Below are 25,038 nucleotides of genomic sequence, written 5' to 3' on the forward strand. Positions count from 1 at the left end.
GTCACTATTCAGTGATTGAAAGAGAACTTCTGGCATGTGTTTGGGGTGCTGAACATTTCCGACCTTTCTTATGGGGAACGAAATTCACCATCAAAACTGATCACAAACCCTTGGTACATATACTATCACCAGGGGGAGGACGTACTCTTTCCTCTAGATTGGCTAGACTATCTTCAAGATTACAGAATTTTCAGTATTCCTTGGAATACATTCCTGGGAAGTCAAATGTTCATGCAGATTGCATGTCAAGACTTCCATTGGCTTGTAGGGACTCAGATGTGGTTGACAAAGATGAATGTGAAGTAGCACATGTTTATAATGATGTCAATTTAGTGTTTGGGGAACATTCTGTAGTGGATGAAGGAACATGGAATGAAGAAATGAGCAAAGACTTAGAACTCATGAAAGTCAAGGAGTTTGTATTGCAAGGCTGGCCTGAGGGGAAGAGTTTCGTCGGTGATTTAATGAGCTATCACAAAATTAAGGATGAATTGGCCATAGAAAATGGAATATTACTAAGGAATGATAAATTTATTCCGCCTTTTGGTCTCAGGAAAAGGTTTTTGGATTTAGCTCATGTAGGGCATTTTGGAATATCGGTCACTAGAAGACGTTTAAAGAATAATTTCTGGTGGCCAGGTATTGATTATTTTGTTGAGCAACAAGTGAAATTGTGTGAATTATGTGCCAATAGTGACAAAACAGCCAAAGCCTTGCCCAGTGTACCACAACCTGTTAGTTTACCAGCATCACCATGGAATAAAATTGGGATTGATATCATTGGACCTTTTAGTGTTCTACCACCGCAACATTCTTTTGGCATTGTGCTCATAGATTATTTCTCAAAATGGCCTGAGATAAAGACAGTCAAGGAGGTCACTAGCGATGTTATTATACAATTTATGGATGAAGTCTTCTGTAGGGAAGGGATCCCCCAAGAGGTAGTGACAGATAACGGGCCGCAATTTATCAGTAAGCAAATGGAAAAATATTTTAGCAGATGTGGTATTTCTCACAGAAGAATTGCAGTATTCCATCCTGAGGCCAATGGTCAAATAGAAAGATTCAATAGAGTTGTCAAGGAAGCTATACAATTAGCTGTTAAAGGTGGATTGTGTTGGAACAAAGCACTACAGTCCATGTTATTATCTTATAGAACTGCTCCCAACGCTATTACTTTGCTATCTCCTTTTGAGATGTTAAGAGGACGTAAACCTAGTACCAACTTACTGCCTTGGTGGTTAAAAAATAAAGACAGTAACCGTGTTGACTTTGCTGAAGTGGATTTTGGGGAAATTCGCAAGAAAGTTGATATCTATAAGAAAAAGATGAAGGAAGAATTGCTAAGAGATAGAACAGGGAGTTGTGTGCCTGTTCACGTTGGTGATTTGGTGAGGTTAAAAAAAGGCGGCTATGTACATAAAGGTTTGGCAAAGTGGTCTGATCCTGTTAAAGTGATTGAAGTGTTTAAAAATGCTGTAAGAGTGATTGATGGAAGCGTGTGGCATTTTAGCAGGGTTTCCAAATATAATATTGGCAAGGGAATTCCTGGAATTCCTTTATCAAATGCTGTTTTGGATGAAGGTGATTCATCCAATGTATTTTTGGACGTTAACATTAATGATCCCAAGTTACCTGTTTCTTCCACTGTCCCCATTAACAGTGAATTATCTTCTGTCCCCATTGATTGTGATTCACAGGAGTTGTTGCGAAGCTCGAGGTGTCGCAAGATTCCTTCAAGATTTAATGACTTTGTTCTTTCTTAAAAAAAAAAGGAGGGAGGTGTGTAGTATGAGGTTATTATTAAGAATGACGCGCGTGAACGCACGCGCGTCATTCACAACAAATATTATCCTGTATTATTATTTGAATGTGAATCGCTGTGTGTTGTGCTCGCGTGAGGTGTGTTAGCGTGTTGGTACCGCGTGTCTGTATGTTGTTCTTTGAATGTGGATGCGTGTATGGTGGTCTGAGTCGCGTGTGTATGTCGCGTGTGTGTGTTATTACTTGAATCTGGACGCCCCAGTAAAATGGGTTAGCCGTGCTGTTAAACGGCACTTTAGATTGTACGCTGCGACGGCAGGATGCAAATAAAGAGTTGTCTTACCGGATCTTCATGAATCTATCTTCCTGGAGTCTTTATTACTTTTTCCACACACATCTTTTAAGAGCCATTTTAGACCGTCATATTTTAGAACAGCGTTCAGTTTCTGAATACAATATTTACAGCACAACAGTCTTATTCAGCTCACGAAAAAGTGTCACTCGTGAGGTATTGAAATGTCACACATAAACACAATGCAAATATGGGAATGTCACACATACATACACAAACCAAAAACTTGGCAGCTATGCATAAGCAAACTGAGAATTTGGCAGCTATGTGCAGCCTGCCCTCAGCTGAGAACTGCAGTCAGGCAGTCTGTCTCCAGTTAGTGGCCTTCCATTTCAGGTATTTTGCAGCAGTGTTGAGATTTTCTTAGAGTTCTTCCTTGCTCAAATGGGTGTAATTTCTAAGGTTTATGTTTTGCTTGATTTTGCTCGGGAGAAAGTGGTACTTATAGTTATAATCGTTGAAATGCCACTCATAATTACACTGAAATTATGAAAATGTAACGCATACCATTCAGAAACCTTGGCCACTATGAACACAGTATTGAACGCACTTGTAGGCCCTCGAGAGAACGTGCTCCCGTTCAGAATCATTCTAACCAGCCTTTTCAAAGATGGCGGCTGCCTCCCACAGGCCACGCAGAGCCCCGCTCCGTTTTCTATGTTCATGCCGGCTGCTATCTATGCTAATCATAGAGGGAAGCAGGAAGTGATAGGCGGAGTCCCCGCCGCGCGCTGGTCGATGGGATCGCTGGAGGTCCTCCCTCCGGCCGCGCGCGGTGCAGGCTGGGATCGCGGTGGCGGCTGCGGGCCCCGGCTGACGGAGCCCTGGGAGATAGCAGCGGGAAAGGAGTGCGGAGGACCCGGCGGCAGCCCGCAAGGAGCGGCTCACACCGGGGAGGGGGGCACCCGGCACCAGCGAGCGACCCCGCCCCCCCGGGATGGGAGACAGCCGGGGTGAGCTGGGGCCGCGCGCGGGGCACTGTGGGAACTGGGGGGAGGGGTGACAGAGCGCCAGGGTTAGCCCACCCCCACTCAACATATAGTGTCATGCATTTTACCCCCCCCCCCCCCCACCCCAAGCCAACTCCCCTCACTGGAGAATCCCCCCCCCCTTCTGCAGGCACGGGGGGGGTCTTATGACACCCCTTGTTTATTGTACCCTCCAGAACCTGTCACCACGCAAGTATGATTGTATACTTTCCAGTCACTGCCACTTGCTTCATTTGCCCCCCTCAGATATTTACCCAGGAAGCCCCCCTCCGGGATGAAGCAGGGCATATGATATCCTGCTCCCTCCACCCAACAGGTGCCCCAGGCACTGTCATTGCCCAGCACTGCCCATGGAGGGCCAGTCCATCCACCCCAGGCTCTGCGCTTTCCATACAGAGGCTATTTTGTTCTCAACATTGACCTATGACCCCCGAGCCCTGCAGTTTGGGCTGTGTGGATTGTGCAGTTCTCTTAGGATCACAGTGACCCTGTGGGACCTGTCCAGGTACTCTGCATTAACTGGACCCCTCCCCTCAGACTCTTCTGCCCATGTTTATGTTCAGGGTTGGTTCTTTGGTGTCACACACCCATTGAACCTTTAAACCTACACTTGCTTGGTTGCCTCAAGCGTTTTCTGCTGCTATTAAGTATGCACATTTTAACTCCGGATTCTAGAGCAGTCCAGTGCAGCAGGTATACCCTGCTGCAGCACTGTAAGCGTTATTGAGCATTCTTAAACTTTCCACGTACTCTCTGGTTTCACAGCTCCAAGGCTTCCGGTCATAGCATGGACGGTTACTTAAACATTGCACAAATATCTGTTTCACATTCTTTAAAAAGCCTGACTGCCGAACAGCTCATTTCTATCGTTGTTTAAAGTGCAAGACTGATAATCTTAATGTCTTCATCATCAATGGTTTGAGTTTAAATCCTCTAATGTTCAACAGGCATAGTACAACGGACACCTGCACAGCTGTGTAAGGTTCGGAGGCGAGGAGGCAGGGGGACTTTAAAAACTTGCTACTTTTGGTTGTCTCCAGTGGCCTTGTCTTACTGTGGTGGTTTTAAGTGCAAACCCCAGACATCAAGGCTTTTCTTTCTTATTCGTTGTTCTTTCAACGGTAGAGTGTCCTTGTGGCGGGTCTTGTGAATTTAACCCCATACAAACTCTTGAGACATGAGAAGTTAAGTGCCTTGATATGTTTTTAAAGCAGGACTTTAAGTCCTGTCTATTACTCTTGTATCCATGCCCATCTAGAATGACCACTTTGGAGTGTGAAGTGGCTACACTCCTCCTTGGTGACCAGTGGCCTGCTATTATTCAGTACTGTTGTCACTTAGGAAGTAATGCTGTAGTTTCTCAGCAGCCAGTGCTTTGGTTCTTGCTATTATCAACAAAAGCAAAGTCTTGACGTATGTGCGTGAAAATGCTCTAACATTGTGGTGGGGAAAGATGGTAATCCCTTGGTATCATGGTGTGTGCTTGGTAACTGCCCATCGCCACTCAGTCAGACCACATTCCTATGATTGATGTCCGGGGTCGTAATAAAGGTCCATGTGGCGCACGAGACTACCTTTGAACCTAAGGCCCTAGAACCTAAGGCCCCATAACATTATGTGAGACGTGGGATATGCTGTAGCAGGGCCCTTTCGATTTATTTTACGTTACTGGTAATCCCTACCTGGAATAACTATGCATTTACTCCTGCCACTTCTGAAATGTTATCACTACCTCTGAACTATATCGTCCATTTTCTATATCCTCTATTGTATATTATTGTAGTCCTTGTAAATGCGGCTTTCTGATTCCTAGGGGCCTAGTTCGCCCTGTATAAAACTCGAAGGATAAATAACAGTTGTCACAGCGCAAAAAAAGCTGGAACTGCCCTAGAGGTGGCATCTCTTTCCTGGAGGATACACAAACCAATCGAGAGATGCAGATTTCCCCATGTTTGAAACTCATGTGGGAAAAAGCTCAATGATTGATAAGATGAGAAGATGTATTTGCACTTTGGGCACCTCGTGTCATTTGTTACATATTGTAATGGATTGCCAGAAGTTTCTTGATAATCGAATTATGTTTTAAGACCAATATATTTAGGAAATATGAGATTAAAGCTAGGGCCCAGGCTGTAATTTTGGTGACTGAAATGAACCATTTAGACATTGCCCTTGCTATTGGGAAATTTATGCAAATAGTGAAGACACTTCTTATCCTCTTTAAATTAGTTTTAGCAAAATAATTCACCCTGACTTAGTTAATGGAGGTTTTTTTTAATTGTATGTGTTTTAAGTTGTTAGTTTATTTAAGGATGTTATTTTAGATGTATTTTAACAAATGTATGTAATGTTTGAGGACCAACGGTCCAAATAAAGGTAAATTAAAACTGAAAAGTGAAACTCCTGTCACTCCTCCGTATCGATTACCAGCCCCATCAAGACAACCCACTTCTGATCTAGGCTTGGTCCCATGTAGTGTTCAGTCACACATCAAAGCACCACCACGTCTTACTAAACTTCAAGCCCTGAACGCATGTCATCGCCTCCAGTGTTTTGTAACTATAGTTATTCTATAACGAAATGTGGAATGACCTCTGCTCTGAATGGTTTCCAAAAAAATGGAGGTGCACTCTTCCCCCCCCCTAACCCCTCTCTATCCAAGTCCAGCACTGCACACCCTGAGTTGGTATAGGTGTTTGGCAATGATCCCAAGGCTACATTCTGCACCTGACTTTTCCCTGTCCCACTGATGGCACTATTGAACATCTCGATGCAGTATCGAGCACTGTTAAGTCAAGTCAAGTCAGAGAATTTATATAGCGCACTACATACCCAGAGGGTCTCAAGGCGCTTAGGAAGGGGAGGAGGATTACTTGTCAAAAATCCACGTTTTAAGTTGCTTTCTGAATGCTAGGTGGTTCTGGGTAAGGCGAAGGTAAGTGGGGAGTGAGTTCCATGTTTTAGCAGCCAGGTATGAGAAGGATCTGCCTCCCATGGTGGTCTTGTTGATGCGAGGTACAGTGGCGAGGGCTTGGCTGGAAGAACGTAGTTGGCGGGAGGGGGTGTAGAAGGACAGTCGTGAGTTGAGGCATTCTGGTCCGATGTCGTAGAGTGATTTGTGTGCGTGGGTTAGCAGTCGGAAAGTGATTCTCTTATTGACGGGTAGCCAGTGGAGGTCTTTCAGGTGACCAGAGATGTGTTCGTTGCGCGGGATGTCTAATATGATCCTGGCTGGGGCGTTTTGGATTCGTTGGAGTTTCTTCTGAAGTTTAGCGGTAGTATCTGCGTAGAGGGTGTTTCCGTAGTCCAGTCGGCTCGTGACCAGAGCATGGGTGACTGTTTTCCTGGTTTCGGTGGGGATCCAGCGAAATGTTTTTTTGAGCATGCGGAGAATGTTGAAGCAGGATGAGGATACGGCGCTGACTTGTCTGTTCATTGAGAGTGAAGAATCCAGGATACGTTCTTCTCCGCTGAACTGTCCTGCCTGCAACATTATTAGCAGTGTAGTAAGGACATGGTGCATTTTTCCAAGGGAACGTCGCTGTTCAAAGGTTATTTTATCACACCGGCTGCTGTCCTTTCCCTGTTGCACATTACCATTGGATATGTAGGTAAGTCATAAGGGCCTTTGAGTGTTGTATTCTCGCACAGGGCATGTTCGTTAATGTAATGTGAGGTCATCCGCATATTAAAGGTGCTTTATGTCTAAAAGCACCTAAAATGTCTGAGTTGCTGCTTTCGAATCTGAAACTTGATGTTACGGATAAATCTGGTTCTTAGTCGATGCATTTATTCTCACTTACATATTCTTGGGGAGCCTGCAATATATATGCCACATGTCTACTGCCACGGTTGATACATTCTAATTTGCCCTGCTCTGGATAGAAAATTGAATTTATTTGCCGATCAATAAGTGAATGAACAGTACACAGGCAACTGCAATGAGTTGTTTGCTTCCCTCTCTTGAAAGTGGCTTTGGTGCCCTTTGTCATATTAGACAGAAGAGATACTGGGCTTTTACTATGTGCAGTGTTTTCACAAGCTATCTTCTTTACAAGTTAACAGTTGTGGTTTTGGATTCATGCGTTGTCGATGCTAGAAATATTTTATTGTTGGGGAAAACTCAACACACAAGGAACCTCTGCCTAGTAACACGCCTGCTTTCACTAGGAGGGAAGATCCTTTGGGAGTTTGGTGAAAATAGCATTTGTAATCCGAGAGGTTCTTTAAACAGCGCTGCTGGGTTAGTTTAGAAATCTTGGCAATCTCTTTGAATCCCAGTTGCAGACATATAATCTGGTCTTGAAGTTGTTGGCCACATGTCTGTTTTTAACCTCCACCCTGTTACTTCTGCGCAAGTCAAATCTCACAAGGTCTCCAGGTTCTTTAGAATGCTTTCTCCTGATGGAGCAGGGGCTCCAGCCAGGTTGCTTCTCCTAGTGTGGGATCCAGCGGTATGTTCTCATCACACACCAGTAGCTCAAATTCCCATTGCTAGCTCCCATGCTGAATCTCATGACTGCTCTTTGTACGCAAGTAGTGTTTGCTTCAATACTGGACCACATAGCTACTGCTCATACGTGAGAAGTTTTAGCTCATGGCTTGTGCTTATGGTATGTGAATGGCACCATGTCACAGTCTGGATCCCATAATCTAGCTCACTGTATGAGTAGTGGTAGCTTCTACTCCTTATTCTGTTGCTGTGCTCATAGTAGCACTTTAGTAGTGTCAGCTTTAATTCAAGACCCCCTCGTCTTGTGCTTCTTCATAGTGGTGGTGAAGTGTGGCTCACTGGTTAGAGGAGGCAGACCCTGATGCAGAGGTCAGACCAGGGTTCAATTCCCGACGCGGCAGGGTCTTGAGCTCAAAATGTCCACGGACTTGATAATTCTCGCCTCGGTGCCTACTCGAATCATGGGATCACACTCTGCAACTCTGGGGAATAGCTTGCTTAATCTCCACTACAGCCCCACCGCAATAGAATGCCTGGTCTTCACCTTGGGAATGCCCAGTAGGGGCTATCTCGCAGGGAAAGCCAGGACGGGTTCCCAAAGCAAGCGCTAAGAGACCTGTTGGTGATTTGGCGCTATATAAATCGAAATTAACATAACAGCGTCTATTGCTCTGCTCATTACACCAGCTTCTATTCCAGAAACCATGTCTCGTATCTGAGCGGGGCTAGCTTTTGTTGATCTTCCCATTGTACCTTAGTACTGCCAGCTACCATTCCATAACCTGTGTCTTGTGTTCATACACGAGCACATTGGCCTCTATCCATCCATTGCTATGCTCCCCATACGTGAGCTGCTCTACAGATGTGATCAGCATTGGCTCCTTTTCCGCTGTAGCTTGTGGTTACTGTAGATGAGCACTGCTAGCCTCATACCTGTATATACTGCTCACCATACATGAGCAGCTCATCACATGTGAGAAGCATTGGCTCAGATTCAATCATGGCTTGTGGTTATTGTACAAGAGCAGCTCTACTAATGTGAACAACGTGGACTCCTGTTCTTCATCCCATGACTTGACATCACTGCACACGAGCACCTCCTGACGTGAGTAGTGTTAGCTCCAATTCAGCCTTGGCTTGTGGTTACCGCACACGATTGTCTCTTCAGACGTGAGCAGCGCTGGCGCCTATTCATCCATGGCTCGTGATTAACGTACGTGAGCACCTCCTGGCATGAGTAGTGTTGGCTCCTGTTCAGCCATGGCTTGTGGTTACTGTACCTGACAGTCTTCATAAGTGAGCAGCGTTTGCTCCTATTCTTCCTTCATGGCTTGTGGTTACCGTACTTGAGCACCACTAGCTCACACTCCGTATAGTGCTAGTTTGCCCACTGTAGAGTAGCAGCACTTCACGCATAAGCAGAGTTGGATCTTGTTCGGTACAGGCTTGTAGTTACTGCGTTTCCTGTTCAGTCATGGCATGTGGTTACTGTACATGAGCACCTCCTCACATGTGCTGTTGGCTCCTATTCATCCATGGCGTGTGGATAGTGTACATGGGTACCTCCTCACATGAGAGCAGTGTTGGCTCCTATTTATCCATGGCGTGTGGATAGTGTACATGGGTACCTCCTCACATGAGAGCAGTGTTGGCTCCTATTCATCCATGGCGTGTGGATAGTGTACATGGGTACCTCCTCACATGAGCAGTGTTCGCTCCTATTCATCCATGGCGTGTGGGTAGCATACATGGGTACCTCCTCACATGAGAGCAGTGTTGGCTCCTATTCATCCATGGCGTGTGGATAGTGTACATGGGTACCTCCTCACATGTGAGCAGTGTTGGCTCCTATTCATCCATGGCGTGTTGGTAGCATACATGGGTACCTCCTCACATGAGAGCAGTGTTGGCTCCTATTCATCCATGGCGTGTGGATAGTGTACATGGGTACCTCCTCACGTGTGAGCAGTGTTCGCTCCTATTCATCCATGGCGTGTGGATAGTGTACATGGGTACCTCCTCACATGAGCAGTGTTCGCTCCTATTCATCCATGGCGTGTGGATAGTGTACATGGGTACCTCCTCACATGTGAGCAGTGTTGGCTCCTATTCATCCATGGCATGTGGATAGTGTACATGGGTACCTCCTCACATGAGAGCAGTGTTGGCTCCTATTCATCCATGGCGTGTGGATAGTGTACATGGGTACCTCCTCACATGAGAGCAGTGTTGGCTCCTATTCATCCATGGCGTGTGGATAGTGTACATGGGTACCTCCTCACATGAGAGCAGTGTTGGCTCCTATTCATCCATGGCGTGTGGATAGTGTACATGGGTACCTCCTCGCATGAGAGCAGTGTTGGCTCCTATTCATCCATGGCGTGTGGATAGTGTACATGGGTACCTCCTCACGTGTGAGCAGTGTTCGCTCCTATTCATCCATGGCGTGTTGGTAGCATACATGGGTACCTCCTCACATGAGAGCAGTTTTGGCTCCTATTCATCCATGGCGTGTGGATAGTGTACATGGGTACCTCCTCACATGTGAGCAGTGTTGGCTCCTATTCATCCATGGCGTGTTGGTAGCATACATGGGTACCTCCTCACATGAGAGCAGTGTTGGCTCCTATTCATCCATGGCGTGTTGGTAGCATACATGGGTACCTCCTCACATGTGAGCAGTGTTGGCTCCTATTCATCCATGGCGTGTGGGTAGCATACATGGGTACCTCCTCACATGAGAGCAGTGTTGGCTCCTATTCATCCATGGCGTGTGGATAGTGTACATGGGTACCTCCTCACGTGTGAGCAGTGTTCGCTCCTATTCATCCATGGCGTGTGGATAGTGTACTTGGGTACCTCCTCACATGAGCAGTGTTCGCTCCTATTCATCCATGGCGTGTGGATAGTGTACATGGGTACCTCCTCACATGTGAGCAGTGTTGGCTCCTATTCATCCATGGCATGTGGATAGTGTACATGGGTACCTCCTCACATGAGAGCAGTGTTGGCTCCTATTCATCCATGGCGTGTGGATAGTGTACATGGGTACCTCCTCACATGAGAGCAGTGTTGGCTCCTATTCATCCATGGCGTGTGGATAGTGTACATGGGTACCTCCTCACATGAGAGCAGTGTTGGCTCCTATTCATCCATGGCGTGTGGATAGTGTACATGGGTACCTCCTCGCATGAGAGCAGTGTTGGCTCCTATTCATCCATGGCGTGTGGATAGTGTACATGGGTACCTCCTCACGTGTGAGCAGTGTTCGCTCCTATTCATCCATGGCGTGTGGATAGTGTACATGGGTACCTCCTCACATGAGCAGTGTTCGCTCCTATTCATCCATGGCGTGTGGATAGTGTACATGGGTACCTCCTCACATGAGCAGTGTTCGCTCCTATTCATCCATGGCGTGTGGATAGTGTACATGGGTACCTCCTCACATGAGCAGTGTTCGCTCCTATTCATCCATGGCGTGTGGATAGTGTACATGGGTACCTCCTCACATGAGAGCAGTGTTGGCTCCTATTCATCCATGGCGTGTGGATAGTGTACATGGGTACCTCCTCACATGAGAGCAGTGTTGGCTCCTATTCATCCATGGCGTGTGGATAGTGTACATGGGTACCTCCTCACATGAGAGCAGTGTTGGCTCCTATTCATCCATGGCGTGTGGATAGTGTACATGGGTACCTCCTCACGTGTGAGCAGCGTTTGCTCCTATTCGTTCATGGCTTCTGGGTAGCATACATGGGTACCTCCTCAATTGTGAGCTGCGTTGGCTCCTATTGATCAATGGCTTGTGCATAGTGTACATGGGTACCTCCTCACGTGTGAGCGGCCTTGGTTCCCATCCGTTCATGGCTTCTGGGTAGCGTACATGAGCACTTTCTCACAAGTGAGTAGAGTTGGTCCTATTCATCCATGGTTTGTGGGTACTGTACATGAGCACTTTCTCACATGTAAGCAGTGTTGGCTCTTGTTCATCCATGGCTTGTGGTTAGCGTACATGAGCAATGCCTCATGAGCAGCGTTAGCTCCTATGTACATGAGCAGCGTCTCGTGAACAGCCTTGACCCTTATTCATCTATGACTTGTGGGTAGCGTACTTCAGTACTTCCTCACATGTGAACATTGTTGGCTCCTGTTCAATGGCTTGTGGTTAGCGTACACGAGCAGTTCTTTAGACAGGAGCAGCGTTGGTTGTTCTTCATCCTACGGCTTGTGGACACTATATATGTGAGTAGTTCCAGTTACCACTCCATTTCCAGATGCTTTGCCTCCCTCCAACATTTGAGCAGCTCTAGACCCCATTATGGATCCCGTGACTCATTGCACCCGGATAGTAGTAGCTCGCCTTCTAAATCCCATGGCTGGACTCGTTTGCAAGTAGCACCAGAGCCTGAACTGCAGCTAGTGGAGTGGTTCTGGGCACCACCTTCTACAGATCCAAAAAATGTGTATGCTCACACAGATGGGTTGAGCTTACGAGGCAGCAGATTAGACCCGGGCTCCCTCACATTCTAAAAATAAGTCTACAGACTCCTAAAGAAATGCTGCCTGAATCTCATTGTCTTTGGTTTATTTTCTTTCGCCTTTCAAATCATATGTAGCTGGTTGAGTCTTTTTGGAATTTGTAGAATTATAGCAACTTATCTTCTGAACCATTGAGAAGAAATCTTGATGTTGGGAGGGAGTTTCTAGCTCTGTTTTTCTTTTATATATTTAAATGTGTATAACTCTTTCTCCTAATTTCTCGCATGCAAAGACATAATGTGGCTCTGGTACTAATGTAATTCTAGGGCCATATTTTGGGGTAGCATGATGAACTTGGGTCATAAGTGCTAAACATACATGACAGTGTACACACGCCTACTGCGCTGTAAGTTGTAATTTCAGGTCACTAGGATGTCGTTCCCGGAGATCCTTCTACTAAACAGCAGTCACCAAGGTCTTTGGAATTTTTTGCTTTTGGACTTCAGATGCTCTTAATACTTCAATATGTGCAGATTGGATCTGAAAGCTAAGGAAGGTTGTCTTACTGATGGTCATGTGACTTGCGTGTTTCTTTAGGTCCAAGGTTGCATCCTGGTACTGCACATGGGCTTCTAGAAATAGACCACAGGCAGGTGCGGAGGTGCACAACCTTTAGGAGTACTTGTTTCCAGGCACACTCCTCCATTGACTGCTTAAGTTCTCAACTCATGATGAAGGGATGGACTTGTGCTAAAGAAGCACAGCTTTTGCCCTTGGTAGATTGTCCTGAAGCTATGCTTACTGTCAGGTTTATGGTGAAGCATTTCACTTTGTCCCAATAGTATGCTGTGAGGTTTAATTTGTTTGTTGTCTTTTGCGAAGACTGTCCCTTATTTCTTTCAGCCGAGTGCACCTTGCTTGCGGCTTTTCTGAGCCTCCCTTTGCTTGTGCTGGCGTGAAGGGACGCCACTGTCATCGGTGCACGGAGCACACTGCCCTCAGTCTATGGCGCCGTAGCGACACGACTGGTTCATGTAGAACATACTTACAAATGCCCTCATCCCCCAAAGCTATTCTGGGTTTCTAGCCATGGAAGTGATGTTTGGTCTTCAGTCCTTAGTCAGCTGGCTCCTTAGTGGGACCAGTTCCTAGCTGTACTATACGGAGAGATGCACCTGATACCCTCACTTTATTTTACAGTACCATTAGCAACATACGTTAACCAACTATTACGCAAAAGTTATTCAGCTGCAGCCAGTGTTCTAAATAGCTTTGGTCATTGAACATAAACAAGATGTGAAAAGCCTCAGTGAGTGCAAGTGGGGCGTCCAAAGTTTTGCATGTTGAGTTGTATCATGTGCAGTATATATCATGTCACTGCTCCAATAGGACTTTCAACAATTCACCTGGATGTTTGACTTGCAAACTAGAAGTTTTTTCCTTGTTCCTTGTATATTTTCATGGTGGGTCTTTGCAGCGAGTCAATATTGAGATAACGGTCTGAAAGAACCCCTGGACTTGTGTGGTGCATTTGCTAGTTAATGCTGCTTCTGCCCAACACATCTATGGTATCTTTTGTGATGTTCTCACAAATGTGACAGGCTTTAGTAAGTCATAATTTGTTAGTTGGACGTTTTAGAATTTTCTGATTCCAGTTTTGGGGCTTTGGCAGCATTCTCATTTCTGACATGACCTTCTGGTAATTCCCTGTTTAAGATAAAGTATCTGTGTTGTCTCGTATAGTTTGAAACCATTGAACAATGTATGCATTTTGTACATCGTTAAATCAGTGTTCGACGTTCACATTTTTTTCCCCACCAAACTCTCTCCCTTCCCCTTTAAATGCTGCACCTATTTGTAACTGTAAAACACAAAGCCATAAATGGGTGGTGATCGGTCTCTGGCATTATGTTAGTCTGTACTCTGCATTTCTTTGTCCTAGTTGTCGGTGGTTGACATGTCTCCAGAAACCTTACCCAGCCACGTTAGGAAGTTAGGTGCTTTAGAGAAGCAAGTGTATGTCTCAGAGTAACTCCCGAACGGGGCACGCCAAGCTGTTTGCAGGCTGGTGTTTTATGCGGCCAACTCTCTGAACAACTTTGTAATAGCTGTCTGTGTTTCTACAAGGTCCAAGTGGCCCAACTTCAGAATTAGCAGAAACTCAATTCAGGCTTCATGTAGCTAGCTCGATGTCTTTTCTCTTTTAATCTCCAATCTCTTTTTGGTCCACTTGGTCCTCTGAGGACACCTGAGGTCCTTTTTGGACAAAAAGTAGAAACTATGATCCTGTCAGCAAGAGCCTTGTATTTGAGTGAGGAAAAAAAAGTTACGTCTTGTCTTACCGGAAACAAGTCGAAATTGTGATAATTATTTTTTAAAGTTTGAAATTGTCAACACAAATGTCATTCCAAATGCCGTTTTGATAATGAAAGGGAATAGAAAAGGTGGCATATTTTTTTTTTTTGGTCCTATGCAGTGATCACTTGCTAATTATAAGATCCTGAGCTGAGTGCCGACTGCTAGTGGTCAGCTTATGGGATGTGGGTCTTGACTGCTTTCTTGGTGTTTTTGAGGTCCTAAGACATGATGGCTTACTTTGCTGCTTGTGAGGTCATGGAAGATGATCACTTACTCGCTGCTTGTAAGGTTATGAGGTTGGGGATCGCTTTCTGCTTATGAGGTTCTGGGGCATGGATCATGATCAAGTACTTGTTTGTGAGGTCATCGGACGTGAGTGATTGGTCCTGTTGTCATTCTGGAGTTGGGATTGCTTGCTGCTTGTGAGGTAATGAGGTGGGGGTTTGCTTGCTGCTTCTGAGTTCCTGTAGTAGTGATTGATTACTTTAAGCTTGTAAGTTCCTGGAATGGGGATCCCTTGCTGCCTGTGTGATTCTTGATAAGTGATCGCTTGCTCGCTGTGATCATGGATTTGTGGCTTGTAGAAATAGGAGTGTGCAATAGCCTATTGCTGGTGGGGTCATAGAGTGATGACACTATTGATGGAGCCATGTCATACTTATGCCCTACAACATCCCTTCGGTCATATACTCAATTTGAGCCTGCAGAGGGCAAGAGTGCTCTCCCTTGACCTGTGAAGCCACTGTCTAGTGAGCATGGCAGACAGGTTCAGATCTTAGCTGAGGCACATACGCCTGTGTTTGGGGTACTTTTAACCCATAATCGAGCACAGAGGCTTGCATTGCCGCCCTTTTTCATTTCCGGTTGTCGATCTAATTTTACAGTGAATCATTGTGTTCTGTTCCTGTGTTTGAGAGTGGAATGGTGTTACCTCAACATTAAAATGGTCTATAAAGTGTTGTTGTTGGAAGTGAAGGCTTTGTGTCGCATGCATATGCTGCTGTTTGTGGTGATTGCTCAGAAGAGGGTTGCATGGTGCGTGTGGGCGGTCTGTCTGAACTCATGTCTCCTCTCTGGTGACTGAATGAGTATATAATTGCTGCGTCGGATGCTGAACATTCCCATCTTTTTCCATTTTAAGTTGTGGGTGATTTGACATAGAAGATTTCACCCCCTCCCACGCCTCACAAAGCCAGATTATTTCAACACTGCAATCCATGTTTGGCTTCTAGCCTAATTCTGTTCGCCGTTAGGCTCACTTCACTACTCCCGAGACACCATTTCTCCTTCTTTTGCCCTAGTCAGGGTACCTTTTATAGCTTCTTTCCCCCCCTTTCTGTATGTACCTACCTAGGATCTCCTGCTCTGTTATCGCCACCCATATCAACACCTTGGATGCTTCCCTTCTCATCTGCCCACCATATGCCTACTTGTTAGTCTTCCCTCTCTGGTTTCCATCTTCACTTGCATCATTGACACTGCACACTTTTGTCTCTTCACCTCCCACCTGTTTTTGCCATGGGACTGAGGGGCTGCCAGCCTTCAATCTAACCACAGTCATGTTGCGCCCTTGATGCCTACCAACACATCTGCGTGGCTTATGACCTGATCTGAAGTGGTTGCTACCCTTTCATGCACCTGGCTTGGACCAGCTCTCTTGTCTGATGCTACCTTCTGGCTTTCGTCTAGTCTCTCCTCTTGCACACAACCGCCCTGCCAGGGGTTTGCTGGATTGTTGTTGCCCCTTGATTGGCTCCCCCTATTCTCTCTGCTTGTACCCATAGCTTCTTGGGACTGGTTCACCTTCAGCCTACACCTAGCATGTGTGTGGTTGTTGCAGTGCCCTTGAACCTGCCTGAAACCGGTTCCCCGGCTGAGAGTTACTGGGTTGCCATTGTCCCTGCGGGGCATAGTCCGACAGAGTTGTTGCAGTACCCTTGTGGCTGCATTACACCACCAGTCTGTCTGAGAGTTGTTGCATTGCCCTTGTCCCTGCCTAGTAACGGTTCACCTGGCTGAGAGTTGTTGCATGGGCCTTCTCACTGCCTGGAACAGGTTCCCCTGACTGACGGTTGTTGCAGTGCCCATTTCCCTGCCTGGCCAGGTTCACCTGGCAGAGTTGTTGCATTGCCATGCCTTTTGGTTGGCTACCCTGTCTGCTCTCTGCTTGGACCCACACCTGGCTTGGACTGGCTCCCCGGTCTGCACTCCTCTTCCTTCCTTCCTTCCTTCCCACACCTGCCCTCTCTGTGTGAGGGTTCTTGCGGTGCCTTTGTGCCTGCATGGAACCGCACCCCTGGGCTGAGTATTGTTGCAGTTGGTGCAGTGCCCTGCCCTGCCTGCCCTCTCCAGTTTAAGAGTTGTTGCAGTGCCCATGACTTGGTCTGACCCCTTGCCCCCCCACCCTTCTGAAGGTTATTGAATGCCCAGGACTTGTCCTGCCCCCGCCCCACCCTCTCAATCCCTGCTCGTGACGGGTGTTGCAGGGCTCCTGCTTGAGTCTGCAATGGTTGTTGCAGTGCCCTGGGGTGGCTGGTGGCTGTGGCCTATGCAGCTATTTCCTGATTTCAGTTCACATTTCTGGTCGGACCAGTGTGTTTTGTTGATCTTTGGAACCACAGGTGGAACAGGTTGTTTAAGCCCTGCCCGGCTGTGGCATTCTTGCGTGGAGCTGCAGGGGGCCTAGAGGGGGCAGGAAAGGCTGGTGCTAGAGCTGCCTGTGGACCAGTTGGGCAGGTGCTGAGCGATAGTACTGCTTCTCTCATGGCAGGGTGAGGGAAGATCTGCATGAGGCCTTGTGCACTTGCCATTCACAGGCACTCGTGTGCCAGTGCCTGCATGTCCCAGGTTCAGGTGGTGTGTCTGCTCTGCTGAGGCCTGTCTGTAATGTGGGAGAGGGACCAGGCGTGAATGAATGCATTAATTAAGATGAGCATGTGTTAGTAAAATATTATGAAAACAGGTTTAAATTCTCCTCCGTTATTTGCTGCTTATGCGTATGGAAATATTTTTTTTTAGGTCCTCAAAGTAATCTATTTGTTATTACGCATGGTCCCCGGCTCATTGTGGCTGAAAAAGATTATGCGCTCTTCCTTATAAAGTGCTCTGTTGATGCAGTCTGCACCATATAGAACTCTTAAAATAAAAAAAGAAAGAATTGAACAAAAGTGGGTAAAGGACTCTTAGCTGTTTATCTATGAATCTTTTCACTGGTGGATTAAGTACTCTTTGCTAGGGGTGTGTGTGTGTGTGGACCGATTACTGCAGTGGATAAGAGACACTGGTACGTATGCATAGACCAATTTCACTGATGTATAAAGTACACTTACTGCATATCTGTGGGTCCTTTACTCTAGTGGATAAAGTACTCTTAGTTGTGTATAGGCCTCCATTACACTGGTGGAAAAGGCACTGTGAGGTATGTATGCATGGGTCCCTGTGTATCTGGGGGTCCTTACTCTGGTGGGTAAGCACACTCCTAAAGCACTCAGCTGCATATCTGTGAAGCCTTTCATTTGCGTATATATTAATCTTGGCTGTAGATCTGTGACTTCATTTCACTGGTGGATAAGGTAGCCGTATCTGTCTATCTGTAGACTTCTTAAACTGGCGGATAATGTACTCTTAGCCGTGTATCTGTGCCCCATTTCACTAGTGAATAAAGTGTTTTTAGCCTAGTTCTGTTTCCCATTTTGCTGGCAGATAAACTACTCTTAGCTGCGTATCTGTGCCTCATTTTGCTGGTGGATAGGGTACCCATAGCTGTGTATCCGTAGACCTCTTACATTGGCGGACAAAGCACTCTTAGCTGAGTGTCTGTGACCCCATTTCACTGGTGGGTAAAGTACTCTGCGCTGAGTGTCTGTGGCTCCCTTGCGTTTGCATAAAAAGTACTCTTGGCTGAATGTCTGGGGACTCATTTCTCTGAAGGATAACGTTTGTGTAGCTTTGTCTCTTTGGAACTGTATCCATGTCTATATGTCATGCTTAACGATATCCGTCTGGTGGGTAAAGATCATAGATCTGTTGATAAATGGCACTGGACATGTGATTTGCTGTATATTTGTTCTCAACAGCAGTTTTGTAAAGTGTGCCTATTTGTGTATCTATAGCTTCATCACACTGGTGGCAAAGCACTTCAGTCTGTTTCTGTAGATCAGCCCCTTGCACCACTGAGGTACAGTATGTCTTGCTGTCTGTGTAGACAGGTCTCTTGCACTACAGTATGTCTAGTTGCGTCTGTATACTGGTCTCTTGCATCACTGGGGTACAATATGTCTAGCTGTATCTGTATACCCATCTCTTGCATCACTAGGGTACTGTATGTCTAGTTGTGTCTGTAGACCTGTCTCTTGCACCACTGGGATTAAATATGCTTAGCTGTGTCTGTAGTTCTCTCTTGCATCACTGTGGTACAGCATCTCTAGCTGGTCTGTAGTTATGTCTATTGGCCTACTGTGGTACAGTATTTCTGGTTGTGTCTGTAGACCTCTCCCTTGCACCACTGGGGTACAGTGAGCGGGTCTATTTGTCTGTAGACCTCTTACGCCATTGGGGTACATTAAGTCTGTCTAGCAGTGTGTCTATAGATCTCTTGCACCACTGGGGTACAGTAGGTCTAGTTGTGTCTGTAGACCTGACTGCGGTACAGTAAACCAAGCTGTGTCCATAGATATGGGTTTTACACTGGTGTGTACAATATGCCTAGATATGTCTGTAGGTCTATTTATTAGCCCACTGGGGTACAGTACGTCTAGCTGTGTCTGTACGTCTATTGGTCCACTGGGGTTCAGTACGTCTAGCTGTCTGTAGGTCTGTTTATTGGCCCACCGGGGTACAGTACGTCTATCTATGTCTGTAGGTCTGTTTATTGGCCCATTGGGGAACAGTACGTCTAGCTGTGTCTGTAGGTCTGTTTATTGGTCCACCTGGGTACAGTAAGTCTAGCTGTGTCTGTAGGTCTGTTTATTGATCCGTTGGAGTACAGTTCGTCTAGCTGTGTCTGTTGGTCTCACTGGGGTACAGTACGCCTAGCTGTGTCTGTAGGTCTGTTTATTGGTCCACCTGGGTACAGTAAGTCTAGCTGTGTCTGTAGGTCTGTTTATTGATCCATTGGAGTACAGTTCGTCTAGCTGTGTCTGTTGGTCTCACTGGGGTACAGTACGCCTAGCTGTGTCTGTAGGTCTGTTTATTGGTCCACCGGGGTACAGTACGTCTAGCTGTGTCTGTATGTCTATTGGTACACCGGGGTACTGTAGGTCTAGCTGTGGGTACAGTACATCTAGGTGTCTGTAGCTCTGTCTATTGGCCCACTGGGGTTCAGAATGTCTGTAGATTTGCACTGCTCTTTTAGGTACAGCACCCTTGCATGGGTGCTAAAGCACTTGTGTGCCTCGTACTTCTTGGTATTACTGTTGGATTAAGTACCAAGAAATATACGTGCCTTTGAAGCGGTCTTCCCATGGAACCAAAGCATTCCACACTTACGGTATAGGTAGGTATGGGTCTCTATACTATCTGAATCTGTTAATGATGTATTTATTTGTTTAGATGGGTATGGTGCCTGGTTCTCAACAAATTATTACCTTGTGTAATCTGTCCATGGCACTGGAGGTTCTCTACAGTCAAGTCAGGTGTCTGGACCTGTTCGTGGCATCATCGGTTCGGTACTGATGCCTAGCTCTGTCCTTGGCACTGGCTTCTGTATGGGTAGGTGTGGTGCCTGTATTTGATGGCACTTGGTGACTTTTGTGGTCGATAAATATAGTGTCTGGATATGTTCACGGCACAGATGGTTCTGGACTGATTGTTGTGATGTCTAGATCTCTCCATGGCACAGTGGGTTATGTACGGGTAGGTACAGCGCCTGGATCTCTCCATGGCACCATGGGTTCCGTACGGATAGGTATGGCACCTAGATCTTTCCATGGCACTTCGGGTTCTGCATGGATAGGTATGGTCCTAGATCCGACCATGGCAACGTGGGTTCTGGATGGATCTGTATGGTGCCAATATCTCTCCTTGGCACCATGGGTTCTGGACGGATATGTTTTGTTCCTGGATCTCTCCATGGCTCTGTGTGTTCTATATGGATAGATACGGTGCTTAGATCTGTCCATGGCACCTTGGGTTCTAGACGGATAGGTACGGTGCCTAGATCTCTCCAAGGCACTGTTCTTTCTGGATGAATAGGTACGGTTCCTAGATATCTCCATGGCACGGTGGGTTCTGTACGGATAGGTGCTCTGTCTGCATCCGTTGGTAAAACAGTGAGCTGCCATCCTCTTCCCCCTTTGGCCGCTGGATCTGTTGCTGGTGCGTAGGAGATCTGTGGCTCTTGCCCCAGCGGGGGCAGTGTTGTGAGGCTTGTGGCTCTTGACCCAGCGGGGGCAGTGTTGAAGGGTCTGTGGCTCTTGCCCCAGCGGGGGCAGTGTTGAGGGGTCTGTGGCTCTTGCCCCAGCGGGGGCAGTGTTGAGGGGTCTGTGGCTCTTGCCCCAGCAGGGGCAGTGTTGAGGGGTCTGTGGCTCTTGCCCCAGCGGGGGCAGTGTTGAGGGGTCTGTGGCTCTTGCCCCAGCGGGGGCAGTGTTGAGGGGTCTGTGGCTCTTGCCCCAGCGGGGGCAGTGTTGAGGGGTCTGTGGGTCTTGCCCCAGCGGGGGCAGTGTTGAGAGGCCTGTGGCTCTTGCCCCAGAAGGGGCAGTGTTGAGAGGCCTGTGACTCTTGCCCCAGTGGGGGCAGTGTTGATGGGTCTGTGGCTCTTGCCCCAGCGGGGGCAGTGTTGATGGGTCTGTGGCTCTTGCCCCAGCGGGGGCAGTGTTGAGTGGTATGTGGCTCTTGCACCAGCGTGGGCAGTGTTGAGGGGTCTGTGGCTCTTGCCCCAGTGGGGGCAGTGTTGAGAGGTCTGTGGCTCTTGCCCCAGCGGGGCAGTGTTGAGGGGCCTGTGGCTCTTGCCCCAGTGGGGGCAGTGTTGAGAGGCCTGTGGCTCTTGCCCCAGCGGGGGCAGTGTTGAGAGGTCTGTGGCTCTTGCCCCAGCGGGGGCAGTGTTGGGAGGCCTGTGGCTCTTGCCCCAGCGGGGGCAGTGTTGGGAGGCCTGTGGCTCTTGCCCCAGCGTGGGCAGTGTTGAGGGGTCTGTGACTCTTGCACCAGCGTGGGCAGTGTTGAGGGGTCTGTGGCTCTTGCCCCAGTGGGGGCAGTGTTGAGAGGTCTGTGGCTCTTGCCCCAGCGGGGCAGTGTTGAGGGGCCTGTGGCTGGCTCTTGCACCTGTCCCGTGGGGCAGTGTTGAGGGGTCTGTGGCTCTTGCCCCAGCGGGGGCAGTGTTGAGAGGCCTGTGGCTCTTGCCCCAGCGGGGGCAGTGTTGGGAGGCCTGTGGCTCTTGCCCCAGCGGGGGCAGTGTTGAGGGGTCTGTGACTCTTGCACCAGCGTGGGCAGTGTTGAGGGGTCTGTGACTCTTGCCCCAGTGAGGGCAGTGTTGAGAGGTCTGTGGCTCTTGCCCCAGCGGGGCAGTGTTGAGGGGCCTGTGGCTGGCTCTTGCACCTGTCCCGTGGGGCAGTGTTGAGGGGTCTGTGGCTGGCTCCTGCACCAGTTTGACAGTGTTGTGTCTCCAGCTCGGGCACGGCCACTCTGGTGACCTCATAGTTGCTTCACAGGAAGTTTAAATTCTTGCCAGTCTGATTACAAATTGCTGCTGAGAAGCAAACTTCGTCAAAACAAGTTTATTTAAGGTGCGTTGTGCAACTGCCAGAGGAAAGGGCGTCGTAGGACAAAGAGCACTGTCTGTAACTCGGGGCTGGGATGCGCTCTCAGCTCTGCCGGAGGACCCCAGCCCTGCCCCAATACCCTCCAGTACAGGGCTTTAGTAGTATCCCCAGCCCTGTCCCAGTACCCTCCAGTCCAGGGCTTTGGCAGTGCACCTCAGGCCTGCCCCAGTACCCTGCAGTACAGGGATGCTCTGGGCTGTCGGTGCACCGTAGCCCTGTCCCAGTATCCTCCAGTACAGGGCTTTAGCAGTATCCCCAGCGCTGTCCTAGTACCCTGCAGTACAGGGATGCTCTGGGCTGTCGGTGCACCGTAGCCCTGTACCAGTATCCTCCAGTACATGGCTTTAGCGGGGTCACCAGCCTTGTCCCAGTACCCTCCAGTACAGGGCTTTAGCGGGGTCACCAGCCTTGTCCCAGTACCCTCCAGTACAGGGCTTTAGCGGGGTCACCAGCCCTGTCCCAGTACCCTCCAGTACAGGGCTTTGGCGGTGTACCCCAGCCCTGCCCCAGTATCCTCCAGTACAGTACCTCAGCGGTGTACCCCAGCCCTGTCCCACTACCTTCCAGTACAGGGCTTTGGAGATGTACCCTCCAGTACAGGGCTTTAGCGGTGTCACCGCGCCTGTCCCAGTACCCTCCAGTACTGGGCTTTGGCAGTGCACCTCAGCCCTGCCCCAGTACCCCGCAGTACAGGGATGCACAGGGCTGTCAGTGCACCGAAGCCCTGTCCCAGTACCCTCCAGTACAGGGCTTTGTAGATGTACCTTCCAGTACAGGGCTTTAGCGGTGTCACCGCACTTGTCCCAGTACCCTCCAGTATAGGGATGCACAGGGCTGTCAGTGCACCGAAGCCCTGTCCCAGTACCCTCCAGTACAGGGATGCGCACCTCAGTCCGGCCCCAGTACCCTCCAGTACAACGATGTACGCGGCCCTGTCAGTGCACCTCAGCCCTGCCCCCAGTACCGGGCTGTGCACCTCAGTCCTGCCCCCAGTACCCTCCAGTACAGGGCGGTGCACCTCAGCCCTGCCCCAGTACCCTCCAGTACAGGGATGTACAGGGCTCTGCCAGTGCACCGCTGCAGTACCATGTGTTATTGCAGTGCTATGACTTGCAGCTCTGCCAGGGCACCTCGACCCTGACCTCAGTACTGTTATTACAGTTCTTGGGCATACGGTTCGGTTATTCCTTCCCTATTATCCCAGTACTGGAACACTCAACTCTTCCAGTATACTTCCACCCTGCCTTCGGTATCCTTTAGGGTTCTTAGCGCCGCATTCTCACAGATGCTTGCAAGTGCACCCCAGGACTGGATAGCACTGGCATCTGCCAGTGTGCTGACCTGTATCTCACGCTGGTATTCCTGTACTGGGACACCTGTGCCCAGCACTTAACTCACAGAACCGCAGCCATTGCACATCAGTACTGTCATCTGGCACCCCCAACTAGTGAGACCCGCCTTACTATGCCCGGCTCACATTACTACTTCAGCACCTACTGGTTTGACAGGAGGTTAGTGCAGGCCAGCTGCCTCGGTAATGGGATACCAAAGGGAGAGGCAGTGCAGTGGTACTGGAGCAGCAGGTGCTGGTCAGCCCAAGCCACACCCGGTTTGCACTGCAGGCCTGGCTCCATGAATAGACCGGAGTTCTGTTGGTGCAGCGCCCTGGGGTGTCTATTACTGAAAGCTCTGATGAGGGACTCCAGCCATGTCCCTGCTAGAGCATCACTGGGCCCTGCATGCTGCTTCTCTGATGCTCCTCCCCCAAGACTCAGATGAGGGACTCCAGCCATGTCCCTGCTAGGGCGTCACTGGGCCCTGCATGCTGCTCTGCTGATGCTCTTCACCCAAGGCTCAGATGAGGGACTCCAGCCAGGTCCCTGCTAGAGCATCACTAGGCCCTGCATGCTGCTCGGCTGATGCTCCTCACCCCAAGGCTCAGATGAGGGACTCCAGCCAGGTCCCTGCTAGAGCATCACTGGGCCCTGCATGCTGCTCTGCTGATGCTCCTCACCCCAGGCCTCTGATGAGGGACTCCAGCGATGTCCCTGCTAGAGCATCACTGGGCCCTGCATGCTGCTCTGCTGATGCTCCTCACCCCAGGCCTCTGATGAGGGACTCCAGCGATGTCCCTGCTAGAGCATCACTGGGCCCTGCATGCTGCTCTGCTGATGCTCCTCACCCCAGGCCTCTGATGAGGGACTCCAGCGATGTCCCTGCTAGAGCATCACTAGGCCCTGCATGCTGCTCTGCTGATGCTCTTCACCCCAAGGCTCAGATGAGGGACTCCAGTCCTGTCCCTGCCAGAGCATCACTGGGCCCTGCATGCTGCTCTGCTGATGCTCCTCACCCCAGGCCTCTGATGAGGGACTCCAGCGATGTCCCTGCTAGAGCATCACTGGGCCCTGCATGCTGCTCTGCTGATGCTCTTCACCCCAAGGCTCAGATGAGGGACTCCAGTCCTGTCCCTGCCAGAGCATCACTGGGCCCTGCATGCTGCTCGGCTGATGCTCCTCACCCCAAGGCTCAGATGAGGGACTCCTGCCATGTCCCTGCTAGAGCATCACTGGGCCCTGCATGCTGCTCGGCTGCTCCTCACCCCAAGGCTCAGATGAGGGACTCCAGCCATGTCCCTGCTGGAGCATCACTGGGCCCTGCATGCTGCTTCTCTGATGCTCCTCACTCCAAGGCTCAGATGAGGGACTCCAGCCATGTCACTGCTAGAGCATCACTGGGCCCTGCATGCTGCTCTGCTGATGCTCCTCACCCCAGGCCTCTGATGAGGGACTCCAGCGATGTCCCTGCTAGAGCATCACTGGGCCCTGCATGCTGCTCTGCTGATGCTCTTCACCCCAAGGCTCAGATGAGGGACTCCAGCCATGTCCCTGC

The 25,038-nt window shown here is 48.9% G+C and overlaps 1 protein-coding gene across 4 annotated transcripts in view; it reads left to right on the forward strand.

Annotated features, from left to right (window-relative positions):
• The first annotated feature begins 2,864 nt into the window (after positions 1–2,864).
• The window catches only part of RXRB (retinoid X receptor beta), a 275,228-nt gene continuing 253,054 nt past the window's right edge, over positions 2,865–25,038 (forward strand). For 2 of the 4 annotated variants that reach the window (XM_086920649.1, XM_086920650.1), the window contains exon 1: positions 6,699–6,716. Coding sequence is in view for 2 of the 4 variants with exons in the window: in XM_086920651.1 (XP_086776777.1) it covers positions 3,054–3,069 (16 nt within the window). In the remaining 2 variants the exon portion in view is untranslated. Of the gene's footprint in view, positions 3,070–6,698; positions 6,717–25,038 lie in introns of those variants that run through there. The other 2 variants (XM_086920651.1, XM_086920652.1) reach the window with 2 other exon arrangements.

The sequence above is a fragment of the Lissotriton vulgaris genome, chromosome 5 (genome assembly GCF_964263255.1).
Source record: "Lissotriton vulgaris chromosome 5, aLisVul1.2, whole genome shotgun sequence".
Lineage (NCBI taxonomy): Eukaryota > Metazoa > Chordata > Amphibia > Caudata > Salamandridae > Lissotriton > Lissotriton vulgaris.